Source organism: Malurus melanocephalus, unplaced genomic scaffold (genome assembly GCF_030028575.1).
Source record: "Malurus melanocephalus ecotype Western Australia unplaced genomic scaffold, MMel_1.1 scaffold_13, whole genome shotgun sequence".
NCBI lineage: Eukaryota > Metazoa > Chordata > Aves > Passeriformes > Maluridae > Malurus > Malurus melanocephalus.
The window spans coordinates 3,596,214-3,616,126 of NW_026623245.1; the positions used below are offsets into that span (position 1 = coordinate 3,596,214).

Below are 19,913 nucleotides of genomic sequence, written 5' to 3' on the forward strand. Positions count from 1 at the left end.
ATGTGGTATTTTTAATCCTTTTTTCAGATACACCTTTCTCATTTTCTTTGCAAATTTTTGAACATGTTCTTACTTTTGTGCTGTGGCTACTAATTAAAATATTAAAGACAGAATATTCAATAATCTGTGAGAAAAGTTTCTATTCCTCCTTCTACGTGGCTTCCTTGAATGCATAACTCATCAGCATTTCTCCTCTAATGAGCCTTGTACCTTAAAATGCTTCTATTATAACACCTTTTGAGAATTAAAATAAAAGACTTTTTTTTTTTCCTCTATGTTAACTGCACCAATATATTTTGAGTTCTGACAGAGTACCACATATTCTGTTCTCCTTTCTGTGGTACCTCTTTACATCTCGGCAATTTTCCAAAATCCTTCACCTGGATTTTGATTTTCATGTTGAAGTTATTAGGTTTCTTCTTTAAATATAGGTTTGGTTAGTTTTTTTGGTTTTGTTTTTTTTTTTTTTTTTTTTTTTTTTTTTTTTTTTTTTTTTTTTTTTTTTTTTTTTTTTTTTTTTTTTTTTTTTTTTTTTTATAAAAAAAAAAAAAAAAAAAAAAAAAAAGGAAAGAAAAGAGGTCAAAGCATGACTTGGTTTTTAGGCCAGACTATTTTTCATCTTCTGACAGGTGTACATGGATCTTCTTTGTTTAAAATATTTTTACTGCTGTACTTTGCTTCAGCAGATTTATTTCACCGTGACCKGTCTGTCTAAATTTCTATTCTGTCATCTCTGATTTTTCTTTGCTTTCTCTGCTTTTTTATTCATTATTGGAATGTTTATCCCTTTATGTTTGTAATGCAATTTCCGAACAGTTTTTTGGACTTAAATCTCATTATCCTCCTCCTCTGAAAAGCTCTGCTGCTCCCATTTCCAGAAGTGGTTCCTTTAATATCTCAAAGTTTGATTTCCCATTCATGAGGATCTTTCTTTTCCTACCAATAAGATTGGTTTCTTTAAGATCCTTTGATAGCAAATTGTGTCAAATGCTTCCTGGAAATCTTGGGAAACCATATCCATTGGATCTCCTTAGTCCACAAATTCTGTTTTTATTTTCCAGAAATACTAAAAATGCTGAGGCATAACCTCCAAAAGCTGTCCTAACTCTTCCTGGTTATATCATATTTACCATSTTAATGAATTCTGTTATTATTAATATGTAAAAATTCAGCAACAAGCTACATCTCTGTTATACACAAGTCCCCAGCTCCTTCTGGAGCCTTAAAAATCATTGGGTTTTCTACCYTCTTTAAGTTCAAAGGAATTTTAGTGGTATTTTTAATCCCTACTTTAGTAGTTCAATAATTATTTATTTGTTCTTTTAGAACACTTAGTTGAGTACTGTCAAATACTAGAAACAGAGTTGACTGTTTTTTCTTTGAAATCACTTCAAATAATCTGAGTAAAAACATAATTTAGAGTTCTTCTTTCAGAAAATTTGTTTTCCTGGAGACAAGTACCAGCAATATGGGATTATTAATTGTACAATTTTTCAGAATTACACAATACTGACAACCACAAGCAAACTTCCTTGTGAAGCAGGGATCAATATTTTCACAGATATTTTATTCAAGTTTTTAAAAAGATTCAAATCCACATTGTTATGTTCACACTTCAAAAATAAATAAAAGTAATACTGCTTAAAAAACTTCCAAAYATGGAGAAACTGTGTAACAAAAGAAAGAGGAAGAAATAATAACAGATTTTACATGGATGGGATTTTTCCCAACACTGCATATGACAGGTAGCAAGAAAGAGAAGATATTAATAAGGATAAAAGGGAACAAAACACATCCCAAACATTTTACTTTCATTCCATTTTGTAGAGTAGGTGAAGCCCTGGGTAACCAGTGTGTAAGAAGAGGTACTAAAGCACTTCCTTGCATAGTTTCATACAACTAGAATTACCTGAGGTAAAAAGATTCCCCTTTTACAGGGACAAAATGGCAATTCCTGCTCCAAAATCTCCCCTGGTTTTGCCAGCACGTGGGAAGAGCTGGAAATGAGCCCTCAGTATTTACACAGCACACTGTGTAATGTTATTATTAAACAACGAGGTTGCAGCTCAGAACAGAGGTGCACTAATGTCACAGAAAACTGGAACAAAGAAGATTAAAACGAAAACAAATTATTTTCTTGATACAAACTAGGAACYTGAGCTTTCTAACTGGGGAACAAACAAAATTTCTGCACTTGTTTTCAAACTATGAGGTAAAAATTCATGGAATTTTATATCCRTAGCAAAGCACCAAGTTTTTCTTTGGTTCTATGACCAGCAGTGGAAGAGGTCCCTGAGTCCCTGAATCCCAGGCCATCCTGAAACCTTCCCATCAGTAACCTTCCTCATCASTGGGCTTCTCCTCCGAATCATCACTCTCATATTCCTCATCCTCATACTGGAAGGCACCCTCAGCTTCGGGGTCTGACTGAGCTTCCTCTTTGTGCTCGTGGTACCCCTCAGATGGAGAGCTGGCTCTGGACTGATCCTCCTCCTCCTCTCCCTCCTGGGAATGCCCAAGTGATGGGCCTGCTTTTGCTTCTTCCTCCTCCTGGGAAAGGCCAAGTGATGGGCCTGCTTTTGCTTTCTCTTCCTCTTCCTCATCTTCCTCCTCCTCCTCCTTCTCCTCCTCCTCCTCCTCCTCCTCCTCACCTTGCTGGCCAAAGGACATGCTGGATTCAGGCTCCTGGACATAAGGGCTGCCTCTGACCCCATCCTCATCCTCCAGCTCACTGGACTGCTCATCTGGGGTGGAGGTTTTGAGCCCTTTTCCTTTCTCTTCCTCTTCCTCCTCCCAGGACTGTTCAGACTGGGGATTGTCATCAGCTGCTTCCTCAAAAGATTTCTTTTTTTTCACTTTAACCTTGATGATTCTGAAAAGACAAATTGCATGTGGGGTTTTATTTTCTGGGAAGATGCTTTCCAGGAGGTGTTAAACTACCTTTATGTAATCTAGGACAAATTCTGGTAGTCTTGGCTGGGGAGGAACTGGGGCAGGAAAAGGGAAGGGGGGACACAAGAGTCTTTCTTTATGTTAGAAAGTAACTCAACAGTATTGCTTATATATTCCATTTTTTAAAAATTTTTGCTTCCTTTTAAATCATAACACTCAATGSACACTGAAAACTATTTTTAATAAAACCCATTTAAAAAATATAAAATTTAAATGTACAGCAACCTGCCAGAATTTTTGATGAAAGGAACAAAAAAAATTTTTTTTTGAAGTGCATTACATAATAAAACCAGTTTGGTTAAGTGGCTCTCATCTGTTTTATGAAAGAATACTTACTTCAGGAAAACCAATCAAAAGTACATCCTAACACTAACATTAGTAAAGCAAACCACATAGTCAAATAGGGAAAAATCATTAAARCAACCCCAAATCTACACATGAAAGATTTTCTCATTATTAGATAGGTAGTGGATTTTTTAAAAAAGCCTTCAGTAAGCTCTACCTTTCTCTGACAGCAATGGAGGTAAAATCTTCATCAGCGGAGAATTGCAGTGATTTGGCTGCTTGTCCTTTCTCTGAAACAAACTCTGGGCATATCCCCAGTGCTCTCAGTCTGTTTGAATAATGCTTTTCTGCAGCTATTCTGGCATTTTTCTGTGGAAAAAACACCATGGTTAAATGTTATCTAATGCATTAAATGCCTGGTTTTTGATACTTTTATTTATATGAATCCTCTGTTTCATGAATTGCAGCTGATAGGTGAAAATGATTATTCACTGCAGGTGGGAATGGCAAAACAATACCTGTAAATTTTAAACGAGATTTTACTTTTCTGTGTCAACAATGTTTGGTTGTGGTCAGAATTTCTCATGTTGTGATTGAACCAGACACATTTTTACAACAGTTCTCYGTTCCGTGTGCAAGCATGTCACAAAAGTCATTGATATTTATATGGAGATGGGGCAACAGAGATTGAAATGGAGAAATACTGCCCTGAAAAGTGTTTTTTAAGTATCTTCTAAAAATATTAGATGACAAATTCAGTATCAGYCAACATTAATTAGTAGTTCAGAAACAAGGCAACCTGAGTGACTCTTTCAAAAAGCAATGGCATTTGTTTTACTCTTTCTTCCATTTCTTGCAATTCTTGCAAATATTCCTGCCTTCTCTGCTTCTCATTGTTCCTGCAGGAAGCAGAGTACAAGAGAAATCATTATTAATTTATAGTATAAGAAGTAATTTTCAACAGCAGATAAATTGCTCATAACAAACTAAACATTGCTGTATTTAAGGATACATAAAAGGGAAGTACTGAACAATTAATCTCTGAAGGAGTCACTTTGGCTAAACAGAGACAGATCCTGGCTACTGGTGTTAGAGGCTGGGTTCGGATTATTTTTTTTTTTTAAAGAATTGGATACTTAGGGTTTTTAAATTGCTGATTGCCTACAGATCTTCCAGTTGTTCTAAGCAAAATGAAACAGAATATACCACAGGAAATTAACAGTATTAAATAAAAATCAGTACTTTTAAAGTCTGATGAGAATGTTGCTACTTTAGCAGTCGATCTCCCAAGAGGGGTGACCACGTTCTGGATCATGGAACACTTTYCTCCTGAGCTGGTTTGCCAAGGGCCCAGTCAATAGGGCAGGATAATGAAACTGTTGATTCATAACTAAAAGGATCTCTGGGATCACAGGGAGCACTGGTAAAAGCACAGGTGGAATGGGTTATAATCCTCAGTGTGGACAGACAGCTCTGTGTTGTGCCTCTGAACTGGGCCAGCCCTGGCATTACAGATCAGACACCTAAGGGCAAGGAAGAGATCAAGGGGGCATTTTACACTTTTGCTTCTCTCCCTGATGCTTCTCTCCTCTTCCTCACAATGTGGGGGAGTGAACTTCTTTGCTGCTCCTTGCTCGCAAGAGCATTGACACTGACAGACCTTACTGCCCCGCTTGCTGAAATGAGCATTTCAGGTTCAACACTTGGACCAACCCTTGCATCAGCACCACTGAAATAATCTTGCYTTGCAACAGCATCATTTCACACCCAAGCAAGAGCTCCTGAAATCTGATTAAGCTGAACACTGTAACGTGAAGATGCTGCTGAATGAACTCAAACCACATCTACAATCACCCACTGTCTCTCTTAAYTCTCCACCTACTCAGACTCCAGTTTCGTGCTTCTGTCCCAGAGGCAGCAGAGGACACACACATTATAAAGCCCCTGTTATTAACAGCATGCCAGGTCACTGGAAACCAGGATTCATGGTTGCTGCCCAAGGATCCTGCCCAGGCATGAAGCTACAGGGGCACAGCCATCTGTGCCTCTCACCATCTCCATCTAACAGCACCTAAAGCTGTTGATATTGCACCAGTGCCACTGCACCAGGCCAGATCACAAACCTCACCAAAGATTTATTCAAACAGGATGCTTTTTATTTTAGGATYAGAAAAGCAGAAAGGGTTAAATTACCCCCAAACACAAGGCCAAGCAGCAGTCATGGGGTTAAATGTGTGTCAGAGTTGGAGCCATCTGGCTGGCACCTTACAGCACCCCAAGAGGGCTCTCATGTTCTTCCCTGTGTACTCAGTCATATACAGTCTTTGCACTACATCTCTACTCCAGGTAACTTTGGATCCCATTCCTCCTGAACACCAGCAACTCCCTCAGTCGCTGCTGTTACACTGTGAAGTTAAAATATTCCTGCTTTAATTTGGCTCTTCAGTGGGGACCTGCTGGGACAAAAAAGTGAATTGTGAAATGTTCACTGCTGCGCCRGAGTTGCACTAACACCAGGGCAGCATCCAGCTCTGCAATGATATTYTGTATCCATACTGTTCCCTTTCCTTTGGATTTTTATAAACCTTTGCTCTTTAGTTAATACATCCTTTGAGAAAACACAGGAGTCCCCTGTTAGTGAATCTGTAATACTCTCAGGTGGAATACATGTATTTCTCAATATAGACTGGCAACAATTTCCCAGCTGAAATACTACATTTGACAACGTTTTTTTCCCGGCTGCTTGCCCCATGTGTAATTTTACCATGTGTAAGTATCTAAACTTAGACTATGCTATTTTCTTTACAACATTGTATTTTTAACATACAATGCAATCCTGAACCTCTCCTTCTCATTATTGAATGAGATGTTCAGGATTCAGGGGAATGCAACAAAATACCTGAATGTTTTTAATCTGGATTTAGACATCTGAGCTAGGCTCTGATGTGGGTCATTGGCCTCAGCCCGAGCCATTACAGTTTTCTGGAATTTTTTCCTTCTTTGTTTCTGCTTGGTTCTGTTCCTTTTTTGTTGTTCTTCCAGCCTTCTTTTTTCCTCAAGTGAATTCCTGGTGGGGAAAATAAACTAAGGCTGAATTCATTTTAAAACTAGAGTTTTGGCAAAGATGATTCCCAAGAGAAAAACAGGGTTGCCATGAGAGAACACAAGGTATGTGCCCTTCTAAGGGATCCAGGATATCCAGGGAAACAGCAGTCATTTGTCTTCTTCTTGGGGACATTCGGACAAAAATGCACTAGTGTTTCTCTAATAATACTAATAAAGCACAATATTTAAATATTTTAAAATTTATATTATAAGCCTTTATATTAACAAATTAAGTCCTATATTCACTGCACAGAAGAATTAATTACATGTGTTGAAATACTAAAATTAATACCAAATAAAATAACAAATATATACCAATAAAAAAAAGTATTTTCAAGTATATGTCAAGTAGAGCATCTCTTAAGTAGTCACCTTAGAGCCTGTAGCCGTCGTCTCGTGGATTCTGTGTTTTTGGGAAATCTGGATTCTCCTTCTCCCAAGAGCTGTGGATTTTCCCCTGACTGTCCCGTCTGAGGTTTCCGTCTTGGAGAGGCAAATGGCCACCGTGTTTCCTTCAATTTTTCTTCATCATCCTGAATGTCCTTCAAGATCTTGCCCTTTTTTGAGGGAATGTACGAAGTACGAAGGTCGAAAGGCTCACAGACTGTGAGGTGTTTCACTTTCCTTTGTTGCAGGAAGCGTTTCTGGAATTTTGCGTGCAGGCGTTCAAAATCCGGAACACTTGATTTGATCTTGGGTTTCTGTTCTGTTTGCTTTGGTTCAGTGCTCTTGTGTTTCTTTTTATTGGTCCCTTTTAAAGCCAGTCTGCTGTTGGGTACAGATGAATTTCGTAGCAACTCCTCAGCTCTCATCTTGATCCTGATTTCTCTGTAGAGCTCCTCCTCCTTTAGCTTGTCACTGAAATCTGGACTATAAACACATTTAGGAACTGGTTTCGCTCTGAACACTTTAATTTTGTTTTCAGGTGGGGAAATGTCTTTTAACTGCATTCTCCTGGTTTCACTCCTTTGCTTCTCTCGTTCAATGAATTTAAATGGCTTTTGGGAAGCCAGGAGCTTGAGTTTGCTCCTCTCCCTCACAGACCTCCTGCGCTCTTCGTTCCGCTGCACAATGTCGTGGTAGAGCGGCAGGAAGACGGCAGCRGGCACTGGGTTGGCTCGGAATTTTTTCTGGCACTCTGCTTCTTCCTCTAGTTGCTTCTTCAGTAAGTGATTTTCCAGTTCGATCTGTGACTTGGATTTGATGTTCTGCTCTTTCTTCTGAGCTTCTCTGATGGTCATCTGGAAAGGCTTGGGCACGGTGACTCTGGGGGACCACACTTTCTGTTTCTTTTGCACCTTCCTGCAGGCCGGTGAGTTTGACAAGCTGTGCTTGGCACGGGAGATGTAGTCTTCCAGAGAGAACCCATCCCACATTTTTTCAATCTGCTGCTTAGCAAATGAGGATGATCCAGTTTCACTGCCATTTTCTTCAGATACTAATTCTCCATCAGACAGATCCGATATACTTGAGCTCAAGGGATCACTTAAGTCTGAGTCTGAAAAGGATTTGTGCAGGTTAAGAGGCTGATATGAGCTCTTGTCCCAAGTTGGCCTTGAAAAAAGAGGAAAAATAAACAATTTGATTTGAGCCAGTCCAACACTGATGCAAAGCCAGTGACTTCCACTCTAAGGAATCACCAYTAGAAACAAAAACGAGTGGCTGAGGGGGGAGAGAAGGGAAAACAGCAGTACACTGGGCACTCAAACCAGATCCTGGTTTAGTGCTGAGCACCAGGTCGGCACTTCCTGACTTGGGAAAAGCCCTGTGCTTTCCAAAATGTGCAGCCCAATCCCTGCTGCACACCTGCCTCTAAACCTCACAGATCATTAGAYAGTTAATGAGCATTTCTATTAAAACTGACTTTTCTCTGATTGCCTGGTTAGGAGAGATAGGGAGAGCAACACTTTCCAGTCCCAGAAACACACCCTGCTGTTTTACAGCTGCCTGCAAAGTATTTGGGTATCTTTAGCTAAAAAGTGTTGCCAAACTTACCTACAGCACTTTGGAGAAGTGTCATTTCTCTTATCCGAGGGCTGTACTCCTTTTAAATACATTTTGTTCCGATACATACTTTCCARTTTTGCCATGGTCTCCATGTGGGCATTCTTCAACTCCTCTAGCTTCAAGTAATACTCCTGATTTGAATGGTACATTTTGGAAAAGTCTATCCATTTGTCACAATCTCTCTTTGGAGGCGGAGTCTGCTCTCTCTCRGTATAATCCAAATCAAAGCCATCCTAGAAGAGATGTTTGTAAATTTTTCTGCTTGAGGGAAGTGGAACAAGATTCTTAATGTTGCTTTATCCTCCATAAGTCTAATGAATGATAAAATAACACCAAATAGAGATACCTGTATATGTACATAAATGGAGAATTACATGGAATAATCTTATTGAATATTAATTTATATCCTAAGGGTCCTATTTAAACCCTATAAAAATTCCCTAAGGGTCCTATTTAAACCCTATAAAAATTCCCTTTAATCAATATGTTTATAACAGGAAATATGACCAAAAGGATTTACCAAAAGAAAAAATTAACTATTTTTGTAAAGTATTCCTTGATTACTATGCAGCTYTAAAAATGACTTTATTTACAAGCGAACAGAACCTTCTCTGCCTCCCATTTCCATAACCACTCTAAATATAAGTCATTAGAGTCATTAATATAAGTCATTAGAGATTCTGTAAGTTACTGTGAAATGACGACTTCTGCACAGTTTATATTTCCAGTAGTGTTTGGCAGTTTGCAGCTGTGTGCAGGTAATATTCTTTACATATTTTTAAAGCCTACACAAGTCAGAGAAGTTATTAAAGCCAGGTCAGTCTGCATCACAAAGTCTTCACTTAGCTCTTTTTCAAGCACCATGTTTTAAAAAGTCATGGGGCAGTTTCTTTTATCAAAAGATTAGAATACTACTTTTCCAWGCAGGAGTATTTTAATAAGCTTTGACATTCCAGCAAAAACTTTTGCTTATGTTTTGTCAGGTTTTCACTGCAAAAATCTCTAAGTGTTTTTTTCCCCGGCAGTGACCTAATGCAATGGGAATTAGGGGATCAAAGCAGCGAATTTGAAGTGCCCATAGAGAACACCCAGGGACAGAAACCTCCACCTGTCTGCCTGCTGGTRCCACCACGGCGCATAAACCCAGTTTCGATTGTCGACTCGCGGACCGATCCAAGCCTTTTCCCTGGGTTGGGCACGGCCCCTTAATGTATGTGCCCTCCAGACGCCGCGGTGCCACAAGCTCCTTAAGGGATCGGCTGTGCAGCAGGGCCATCTGTCAGGTGTCCCCGGTGTCCGCGTCCCTTGTGCCCCAGGGAGGCGCCTGCCCGTGCGGTGCCGGGGGACGCGGGGACCCCTCTGTGGGGCAGGTTGAGGGGAGCCCCGGCCCCGCGTCCCCGGCTGCCCAACAGCCCCGCCCGCGGTACCTGCGCGGCGGCGGGCGGCGGCCCCCGCTCGTAGAGCGCGGCGGGAGCCCGTGTGCGCGGGTCGAGAGGCGTGTGGAGGCAGGAGGCGGCCAGGCAGGCGGCCCGGTGCGCATCCACCATCCCGGGGCGCGGGCAGCGGCGGGGCCGGCGGGCGGGAAGCGCGCAGGGAGCGCACGGAGGCGGCTCCCACTCGGCCCTSGCGGAGGCGGCCCCGGGGCGCGTTAACTGCCCGGCCCGAGCCCAGGGGCACCGCCGCCTCCTCCGCCCGCCGGAGGCGGGGCAGCGCTGCAGCTTCGCCCCGCCCGCATCTGCTGCACAGACGCATTTCTCGGTAAATCATGGCAGGATTTGAGTCGGCACCGGTAATTCTCACGGGCGAGCCCACCATTTTACACCCTCAKGTTACTAAAGAAGCTTTTTCCATCTTAAAGTATGTACTTCAGGTAAGCAATTACACCGTAAGGCTAAACCAGGATAAAAAGGAATATTCTGCCCTGGAATTTTCTATCCTAAACCAGGATAAGCAGGAACGTTCTGCCTCGACAGAAGCATTAATGATGGACGGACCTATTTACTGTAGCGAAATTACTGTATGAAATCACACACAATTGTTGTAMTTCTTGTCAAGAACTGTTAACTCTGTGATAATGGGAACGAAAGCTTTAATGATAGTACCTAAACTAAGAGATCATTGTTGGATGTGACCCTGTGGGGTAAAATATCATTTGCAATTTTAAACAGGCAATGAATAATTCATGCAGAGTATTAATGCCYACACCAATTGTCTAATTGATTAATTAGTAGCTGAATTATTCTGCTTGTTCTATTTGGCAAGTCACAGCAACAGCAGGTCAACACCACAGTGGAAGTTCACTTAAAAGCTCCAGCTCCAACCACTCATTACTGGAAGTGTGAGAATGGAAGAAACGTTCTCATTTAAACATAAAGATGAATTAGGTTTTTTCAATATAGCAATAATGGAGATGAAACGTTAATTCAAAATGGCAGACTAAAAATTAGAAGTTGGAAAAATAATTTGCATTATTTTAGAACCATGTATTTTTTGACTTCTCAGACAGCTTTGGGAAAACCAATCAATCTGTGGGCAGCGGGAGGAAACGTTGTGAAGAACATCCTTTGTAGGACTGTGGATTATGGGATGCATCAGGAATCACTGCAGACCTCAGGAGGGGAAGGAATGTGATGTGCTCTCACTGCAAAGATTCTCCTGTTTAGCCTGGCGTCACCAAGAGCACTAACACCACACCCTTAGGGAAAGCTTTGKGAGAAACAGCTCCAAGCCAGCATGTTATTACAGTGCACTTCAAGGCTGGTTTTAGAATGTATCACAAAAGCTAATTAGTTGCCTTAAACTTTTCACAGATAAGGAGCACAGAACACAGAAAACCAAATGTAACAAAACATGTAACATATTCTAATAAAAGTATTCAGCAAAGACTCAGGTAGACTACTGCATGTTTATTGACAAAACAGCATTTTCCTTTTGAAAACAAACTTTTCAAAGTTGAACCTGATCAAGTACATCAGTCTGGGTGGAGTTTAAGACAATTCACACAGGCGCTTTTGGTGAGGAATCCATATTCCAGCTACAGGGCAGGAGCTCAAGGCCATGGTCCCCACCTCTCTGCTCAGCTTACCCTCGAGTGTTCACCTGCAAAGAGTTTGCAGTCAGGCAGAAGAAATCACAGGATACACCACAATTCCTTCTTTGTGTAAAGATCCTGGGGTGTTAGTGACTTCATTCTTTGCTTTATGGTGCAGTATTTATAATGCTTTAAATTCTAGCTGCAGTTATTAAAAGGCTGGATGGTCTTAAGTAGCACATAAAAATAATTCTCTACACARCAACTGTATTTTGAAGCAAAGCAAATTAATTACAATATCCTGGTGCTTGTGAAATCAAGAGAACCCACACCAGAATGCCAGCACTACTCACCACATCGTCAATTTTCAGAATGCTGCGCACGGTTTCTGTTGCGAGAGTCAGTGCACTCAAAGACACCAGCAGTGGCTGCACAACCAGCTCCTCCAGGATGTTGGAAATGCCACCCTAGGGGAACAATGAGCCTTTACTTTGTGCAAGACAGACTACAGTTACATTGAGCACGTTTTCTTCTAGCAGAATCCCGAGTCAAATCCCGGACTATCATAGGGCTTGTACTCTCCATCTGCAACAGGAGTGTTACAATATTGCACATTCTCCCTCCAAGTACTTGACATACCCAGTCAAAATTAGCCAAGAAAAAAGGTCACTGTGGCCAATTGAGAATAAACTGTGGTGCTACTCCCAACTTATGAACACCTTCTACTGCAGATCCTACTGATGGATCATTCTAAATGCATCTATTGTAGTTAAAATGCATCTAATGTTGTGAAGACATGGGATGTTTCTTGTCCTGTGGGTATGGCACTGAGTATCTACTATTAGCAATGTTCAGGGTGAGCTCTTGAGAGAACAAGCTGCAATTTCCCTCTGCTAATTTTAGGGAGGCTACCAGTGTGAGACACCAACTTGCCCTCTCACTAGTTCAGCCCTAGGGCAAGGCATTTTCCTTGTAATACCCAGGTCTTTTAACTCATTACCTTTCTGACGTTAATGCCAGCTGTTTTCTCTCCTTGGGCATGTCTGTTTCTGAGCTCTGTAACGGTGGAGATGGGGTTTAGCCCCGCGTTCTCAGCCAGGGTGGAGGGAATGACCTCGAGTGCATCCCCATAGGCACGGACACAGTAGGACTCCATCCCCTTCAGCGTCCGGGCGTACTCGTTCAGTCGCAGTGCCAGTTCAATCTCCGGGGCTCCACCACCAGCAATCAAAGCTCTGAGAGCACAGAAATGAACATCAAACCTCWTTTCACATAAGTGTACACACAATTMKGTTTTMTGTGTTATTAATTAACCAAACTGAGACATTACCTTTTCTTAACTAAGCACCGTATGACACACAAGGCATCGTGAATGGAACGCTCKGCTTCCTCCAGGACAAGTTTGTTGGATCCACGTACCACAATGCTCACAGTTTTCCCAGGGTTTGTGCAGCCTGTAATCTAAAATATAAAGCCAAATACTGACACTGGGGAAAAAATGTAAGTTTTGACAAAAAGACCCTGCCATTGGCAMTTTCAAACTCTCTAACAGCACTGATGTCTCGTCAAGCAAAACCACTGCACAACTCAAGCTGGTGGCTACTCAGAGCTTAGAAATAGGTACTTAAATGCAATAAATTCCATAGCAAAAATGTTTAATGCTACCAGTTATTAAAATGACTGACAGATTTAAGCAGGTATCAATTTTGTCCCTTACTCACCTTTATTAGTTTCCCAGAACCGTTCAAGTTGACTTCCTCTGCCAGCTCAGCAGAGCCCAGCATGTCAGGAGTGAACTGGTCAATGTGAGCCACAGGCTTAGTTCCAATTGTCTGAAAAAATAATGGAAAAAAATTAATCCAGAAGCTGACTGCAGAGTCAGCAAGTACACTGCATATTGTTCTGCRTACAGCAGTAAAATGCAGAAGGGACTGTGGCTTTTACATCTGTCCTGAATCCTTCCATAGAAGTGAATTGCTCAGCAGACCAGGAATGTTTTTTAGGGAAATGTTTGCTCTTGTATTATACTCAAAACATGGAACTTGTGAAAGTGCACAATAAACTGACCCTGGCTGAGCAGTAAGTTTTGGAGTAGATTTTAAACCCTGCTGATCATTTATGTGACCCACCTTACCTTACATATAAACTCAATGTCCTCTCTTTCAATGTCTTTAACCACCATGATCTTAACTTTGTTCAGAAAATGGAGAGCCAGGTCACTGAGAGCATCCCTGAAAAGGAGCAGTAAATGAGTCAGTTTCCAGGGCTCAAATTCTTCAGAGTACAAAGCAAGGATGTCATCAAACTCAAAATACAGACAATGCTGCTGCTTTCTGAAGATACTCTGTTACTCTGCCAAGTGTGACTGTTTGGCTTCAGTTTTCCAAACAATTCCAACTGTCCCCACGAGCACCCACAGAGAGCCCGTGCCTGGGTATGAACGTACCGCAGAATGGACTTCTGAATGAGCAGCACATTGCAGCCAGCCTTCTTGATCTGCTTCACCAAGTTCAGGATGTAGGCCCTCTCTTCACGCAGCACTCTGTCCATTTGAGCATAATCAGAAACAACKATCTGGTTGTCCATCTATTCAAAATAAAAAATAGAAAAGCAAGTATTGTCAGCTGACTTTACAAACAAATGTTAAAATGTTCCACATTCTTTAACTTCAGATGCTGTAAATCAAAACAAATACACCTAACAGCAAAATACTATTAGAGACAGTTCGGTACTTCTCATAATTTAAACAATTTTCTTTTTTTTATACCAACTGCAAGGTTTTTTAGGACCCAGCAGCCCTTCACTCCAGCTGTGGCAAAGAGCTGACACCACAGCATCTTAAAAAAATATTTGTTATTACRTTTGCATGTCCCAATTCCTAGAGCATGAAGTTTAACTCTAGCCACAGTCTGACTTACATCTGTCTTTGGCGCAGACAAGCAGAACTGAATGAGGCCAATTTTGGCTTTTTCCACTCTGGTTACGCCGGTATTTGCCACCTTCTGAGTCAGAACGAGTCCCTCAACCAGTTCACAATCATCAATTGTGCCTCTGGAAAAAAACACAGCTCATGACTGGAGCACTCTGGGAAGCTGATTTCACAGAGACAAAATTTATCTAATTAGAAACTGTTTCTTACCCCAACTTCTTAACAATTTTGATATCTCTGAGGTCCACACTATTGGCTGTACTTGGGTCAATCACCTTCATCACTGCATCCACRCTCATTGGAGAAAGTAAACTAGAATACTGACACACAACCTAAGAGATTCAAGAGTACAGAAAACATGGTGAGAGGCTTAACACTCACAAACAACAGCTTCAGAACAATATTGTCACTGCATTTCAGTGTTTGACATCAGAATTTTGAAATAAAGATGTCTTAACACAAAGCATTTTCTYAATGGCTACTCCATGGCAAGGACAGAACAGCAATGCTGGGGGAAAGCCCCCCTTAGGGATACACAGAAAACTGAATTAGTCTTTTTTAGACTTGAAAAGTCAAAAGGCCTGGCTGGGCTGGAGCTCCCAGTCCAAGTGCAGCTGTACCTTGGAGTTGAGAGAAGTTGTTGCACTGTTCAGCAGGGTCTCCCTGTCACTGAGCTCCACTGGCTGGGCCATGTTGGTCAACACCTCAATACCTTTATCCAGAGCCTTCTGGAATGACTCCGAAATGATGGTGGGGTGAATTCCTGTGCAGAGCATAAAAAATGCCTATTAGACACCTTGGGCTTTSAAACCTACATTCTTTTGTTTTTTCTTCACCATCTCTTTTCACTTTAAAGCTCAAGAGACTCAGGTAACAATAAAGTGAAGGCATTTCAGCATTTCACGGGTGTATGACCTCCCTTATTATTTTCTGCTGTTAAAACTAAGAGAAAAAGCTGTTAACATTCCAAGTAATTCATCCTCACAGACAAGTCCTGCACATTCCCTGACATCCCGGAAACATTTTCTCCCAGTTCTCGTGCCATTCTTAAAGCTGCTGCTGTTCAGGTGATGTCTGCAAGGAGCCTGACACTGATTTAATTTCAGATTTTCGAAGTCTGTTTTCCTACAGTCTGGAGTGTGGGATACACCCCTCTTCTTTTCAACAGATAACAGCTACTTTAAGCTTTGTCATACACCTGCAAGTGGACAAAGCACTTCACTGCCTCCAGTCATGTCTGCATGTTAAATGAATATATTTACCTTTCTGAAGGAGTCTGGAACAGGCATCCAAAAGAGCTCCAGCAATAACAACAACAGAGGTTGTGCCATCACCAGCTTCGATATCTTGTGCTTTTGACAGCTCTACCAACTAAAGGAGAAATTATGACAAAAATTTATATAGATGTATACATAGTGCTGCTCACCCATATATCTCTTTGGCCCAAATACACCTACRATACAATAAATCACTTCCAGAAGCAAAGTTTCTTCCCAAATTTAAAGCTGAACACACATCTATCTATCAGGTTTCTTTTTTCCTTCCCTGGAGGAGGGTCACAGGGAGCTCATTTCCATCTCTAACCAAATSCACAAACATTAAACATTTCAAAGTACCAGCTATTGTACCCTCAGACCACCTGACCATAACTCATTCCCTTCTGTCTTAATGGTTTGGGACATGACTTTTCTTTCTTAAATGGCAGATGAAGGTTTGGGCTTTTTTATTGTTCTATGTCTTCAAACATGCCCAGAGGGAYTGTGCATAAGGAACACTGGGAGAGAAATTAGGTCCTTTTACTCTTCAGCACAAGTCACACTCAAAATAAATGTTCCTGGAGCACAATGCACATTTCCTGCTCTGTCACTAGTGGGTAATGTTCCTCAAATCCACATGAAATGGAAAAGAAACCACTCACCATTTTGGCTGCAGGGTGCAGAACCTGCATTTGTTTCAGGATAGTGGCACCATCATTAGTGATTGTCACATCTCCCTTAGCATCCTGAATCTGGGAGGGAAGGGAAGGAACACAGTTCTGATCAGCAGCTACAAATCTTTCATTTAAGACCCAATGTAAAATATCTTCCCTGGCAACATAATTTTCCAAACTAAAATATGCATWTAGTTTTCATTTTCCCCTAAATAAYTGAAACCTGGGGAACAATTAAGGCAAAAGGTGGCATTCTCTACAAGAAATGTTGAATTTACAGTATGTCCAGTAAGCTTAGTATGTTGAGAATTTAAAACACAAAGCTTACCATTTTATCCATTCCCTTTGGTCCMAGGCTCGTTCTAATTGCATCGGCAACAGCTGTGAAGAGAAGAAAATGTTTGCAAGCTGATCGAAAGAACTACAAACACTCCATCATTTAAATGCGTTTTCTACAAATGACTCCGTTTTCAGCAGTTCCCAGACAGACTAACGGAGCCCAAATTGCGGAATGATGAAAAACGCTGCAGTATCAGGACTGACTGATCACTGTGGACAGTGTTTTTTTTTAAACAATTAATATCTGATCACTTGATTGCAGCCATTTTAAAYCTAGGGAGTAACAAAGACACAGAACACAGCAGGCAGTGCCACCGGGGCTCGTGTCAGCKCCCAGTACCGCATCCCCTACACACACCGGCCCATCCCGGGGGCCTCCCAACCACTAAAGCCATGGAATTCTCGCTCGGCTCCCGGGGACTCAGCCCCGAGCGGTGCCCAGCTCCGGGCGATCCATCGCCCCCCGCCCCAGTCGCGGCCCACACGGAGCCCGGCCCCGCTCCCCCGCACCGGGGCGGACCCCCGCACCTTTGCCGGCGGCGATGTTGCTGAAGCGGATCTGGGCGGGYTTGTCGCGGTCCTGGTAGGCGCCCTTGGCTCTGTTGGCGGCCCCGCCGGAGGCTCTGCCGGGCGTATTCTCGGGCATGGCCGGGCCGGGCGGGACACACCGGGATGGCTCCGGGATGCTTCCAGAATGGGGCCTTCCGGCCGCGCGTCACGCGGGGCTGCCCAATGCGCGCCTGCGCGCTGCGCAACCGGCGGGAGAACGCCCCCTTTCCCCTGCCTGCCGGCGAACGGCGTGGACGCCTATAGARAAGCCGCGCGCTCGCTCAGGGGCCTAGGGGAGGTTTTCCCGCCCGGAGGGGCCGGGCTCGTCTCGCGCTGCGCTCGCGGCCGCTGGGGGGCGCCAGGGCGCGGTCGGGATCCGGCCCTCAGGGAACCGGGAATGAGGGACGGAGGGAATGAGGGAGAGAACTGAGGGAACTGAGGGAGAGAACGGAGGGAACTGAGGGAGAGAACTGAGGGAGAGAACTGTGGGAGAGAACTGAGAGAACTGAGGGAGAGAACTGAGAGAACTGAGGGAATTGAGGGAGAGAACTGAGGGAATTGAGGGAGAAAACTGAGGGAATTGAGGGAGAGAACTGAGGGAACTGAGGGAGAGAACTGAGGGAACTGAGGGACGGGAGCTTTAACCCGCTGCCCGGCAGCCCCAGCCTTTCACCTTCATGAATCTCGCTGTGGCATCTTGCAGCTTTTCCCTGCTGAGTCCAAGATCTGTTGTGCCCTCCCGCCTGTCCTGAGTGGGTTTTGAACACCTGTTTCCATTAAATAGAGGTAGGCTTTATCACCAGTAAAAATGAGCTTAGCGTTGAAAAATGGCTTATGCCTACAATGATCTAAACTACTGTATTATTATAAGAAGCTTCCGTGCTCTTTGTTTTTATATTTCTGAATATCCATTTAAATTATTTTCTTSACCCTAAACAGAATAAAAATGTAATGTAGTTTAGATGCAAAGCACATACTCGAATCCACAAAGTGATTTAATTTTGTRTTGTGTTCAAAGTAAGACACAGCAGCTCGAAAAAGAGCCCTGACTGAAAGGAAAATGCACACATAATACCTCAACCCCATAATTTTTAGGGTGTACTTCTGGCTTGGTGTGAAAAGCCAGGGTTTAAAGTGCTCCTGTGTAGAGAAAATTTTCCAAGAAATGTGTCCCTGCACCCACAAGGTGCTGCTGATGTCAGATGTAAGAAACAGGTGGAGGATGGGAGGTCTTGAGATTGTTTTCAATTTTCAAGCAACTGCACCTATATTAGCAGCTCATTACAAGTGAAACACATTGGTGAGCAATTTCCTTGTGCCAGCAACAGCTTTGTCTGGTGAGACATCAAAACCCAGCATTTGGACACAGTTGTCAGAACAAAGAAATAGAATCATATTTTCCCTATCGTCTTTCAACCATTTTTAGCAGTTACATTTGATTTTTTTTTTTCTGGATTTATGCACCTTTGCAACAGATAACTGAGAACAGGATTTGGATGTGGATGGTCTTTGCCTTTTTATATTCAATTTTTAGCAGACAGAGAGGAAAACAGTTTTTGTATAAAGGTAGAGAAATGCACACCTAGGTCATACACAGGGAAAATGTTTACTAGTGATAGTTTGGATATATCTGGATTTATATCACCCCCAAAATTATCCRAAAACACTGTAAATGACCAAAATCACTGGGAACTCTGACTCTGCTCTTAAAKTACACCAAGCAAGGATGGCAACAGTACCAAATCCTGGATATTTAACACCAGWGCAATGTTATAGCTGGAATCAGTAGACAGCCAAGCTTTTAAAGGAGCTGTTGAGGAAAGTTTAGGTTGTGCTTGGTCACCTCAGGTTAGGGATCATTCAGAGTTTGTTGAGGTGTCACAGGAGGATCCTGGTTTCTCCTGGATGTGTATATTCAGTGGCATAGCTACATCCAAGGCTGTTGTGTAAATTTGGGTGGTGGCAGATGTCATTTCTCTGGTGCTGAGCTGGGATTTGGTTTTAGTTATGTCACAGCATGGCACAGAGGACCTGACAGGAAAACAAGATTGTGTGCTGTTACCAACAGTTACCACGTGCTGCTCACTGTTGCCCTGGAGTTGGGAGCCAAGATTTTCCAGGATTCTGAATGAAATGAAGGTTAGACCTGGTGCTGTCACAACCATCTTGTTATACATGGCTCTGTGCTTGGCAAAAGCAGCTTCTCCAGTGCTAAGAATCATTTGGGGTCATGGTTTGTTCCATTGCTGGGTGGAGCCTGGATTTTGAGTTGSTGTGTAGCTGCTAAGTTTAGAGCTGCTGTGGTTAGTGGGTTCCTTACTAACGATTTTGGTCTGGCAGGGTTCATTCCCTGGGGAGGGACTTCAGGGCAGCCCTCAGGTCTGTACAGGATTTAAGATGAGTTGTCTGGCTGATTCAAGCGGGTTTTGTTAACCCTGTCACCCTCATCTGTCTCATTCTGGGTCCAACAGAACCTTTCTGGCCATGGTTTGATTTYATCTGAGGTTCTTGCAGGTGTGAAGGTGGCATTGCATGGGAACTGACCCACAGCAGGCACTGTGGTTTAGGACTGGTCAGAATGAAGGTTGAGCTTTCAGCCAGGACACCCAAAGGACCAAATGTGTCATTAGATCACGTTTAAAGCCAGCACCTTCTGAAGCCTTTCAGATTAGACTTAACAGCTAAGTTCAGACTCAGAGTTGCCTGCACATTGTTTTCCTTACTCTCTTAATCATAATTTCTGGCCATTCTGGCTTTTCCAGCATCTCCAAGAAGCAGTGAGACAA

At 42.6% G+C, this 19,913-nt stretch overlaps 2 protein-coding genes across 3 annotated transcripts; both read right to left on the reverse strand.

The window, feature by feature from the left end:
* Positions 1–1,432: 1,432 nt before the first annotated feature.
* FAM161A (FAM161 centrosomal protein A) lies at positions 1,433–9,943 on the reverse strand. 2 transcript variants are annotated; one of them, XM_057382644.1, is made up of 7 exons: positions 9,777–9,943; positions 8,338–8,582; positions 6,715–7,896; positions 6,137–6,304; positions 4,037–4,136; positions 3,455–3,606; positions 1,433–2,872 (listed from the first exon to the last, which is right to left on the reverse strand). In XM_057382644.1, exons 1-7 carry the CDS (start codon positions 9,894–9,896, stop codon positions 2,332–2,334), a joined length of 2,508 nt encoding a protein of 835 aa, XP_057238627.1. In that variant the 5' UTR covers positions 9,897–9,943; the 3' UTR covers positions 1,433–2,331. The 2 variants fall into 2 exon arrangements, with proteins under 2 accessions (XP_057238627.1, XP_057238619.1); XM_057382636.1 differs by lacking the exon at positions 6,137–6,304 and having other exon boundaries at positions 9,777–9,935.
* Positions 9,944–11,240: 1,297 nt separating this feature from the next.
* Positions 11,241–17,304, reverse strand: CCT4 (chaperonin containing TCP1 subunit 4). Its single transcript, XM_057382657.1, has 14 exons — positions 17,107–17,304; positions 16,568–16,620; positions 16,228–16,317; positions 15,572–15,680; positions 14,930–15,072; positions 14,520–14,641; positions 14,299–14,431; positions 13,827–13,966; positions 13,515–13,611; positions 13,102–13,212; positions 12,711–12,841; positions 12,381–12,615; positions 11,734–11,847; positions 11,241–11,448 (listed from the first exon to the last, which is right to left on the reverse strand). Exons 1-14 carry the CDS (start codon positions 17,222–17,224, stop codon positions 11,431–11,433), a joined length of 1,614 nt encoding a protein of 537 aa, XP_057238640.1. The 5' UTR covers positions 17,225–17,304; the 3' UTR covers positions 11,241–11,430.
* Between the last annotated feature and the right edge of the window lie 2,609 nt (positions 17,305–19,913).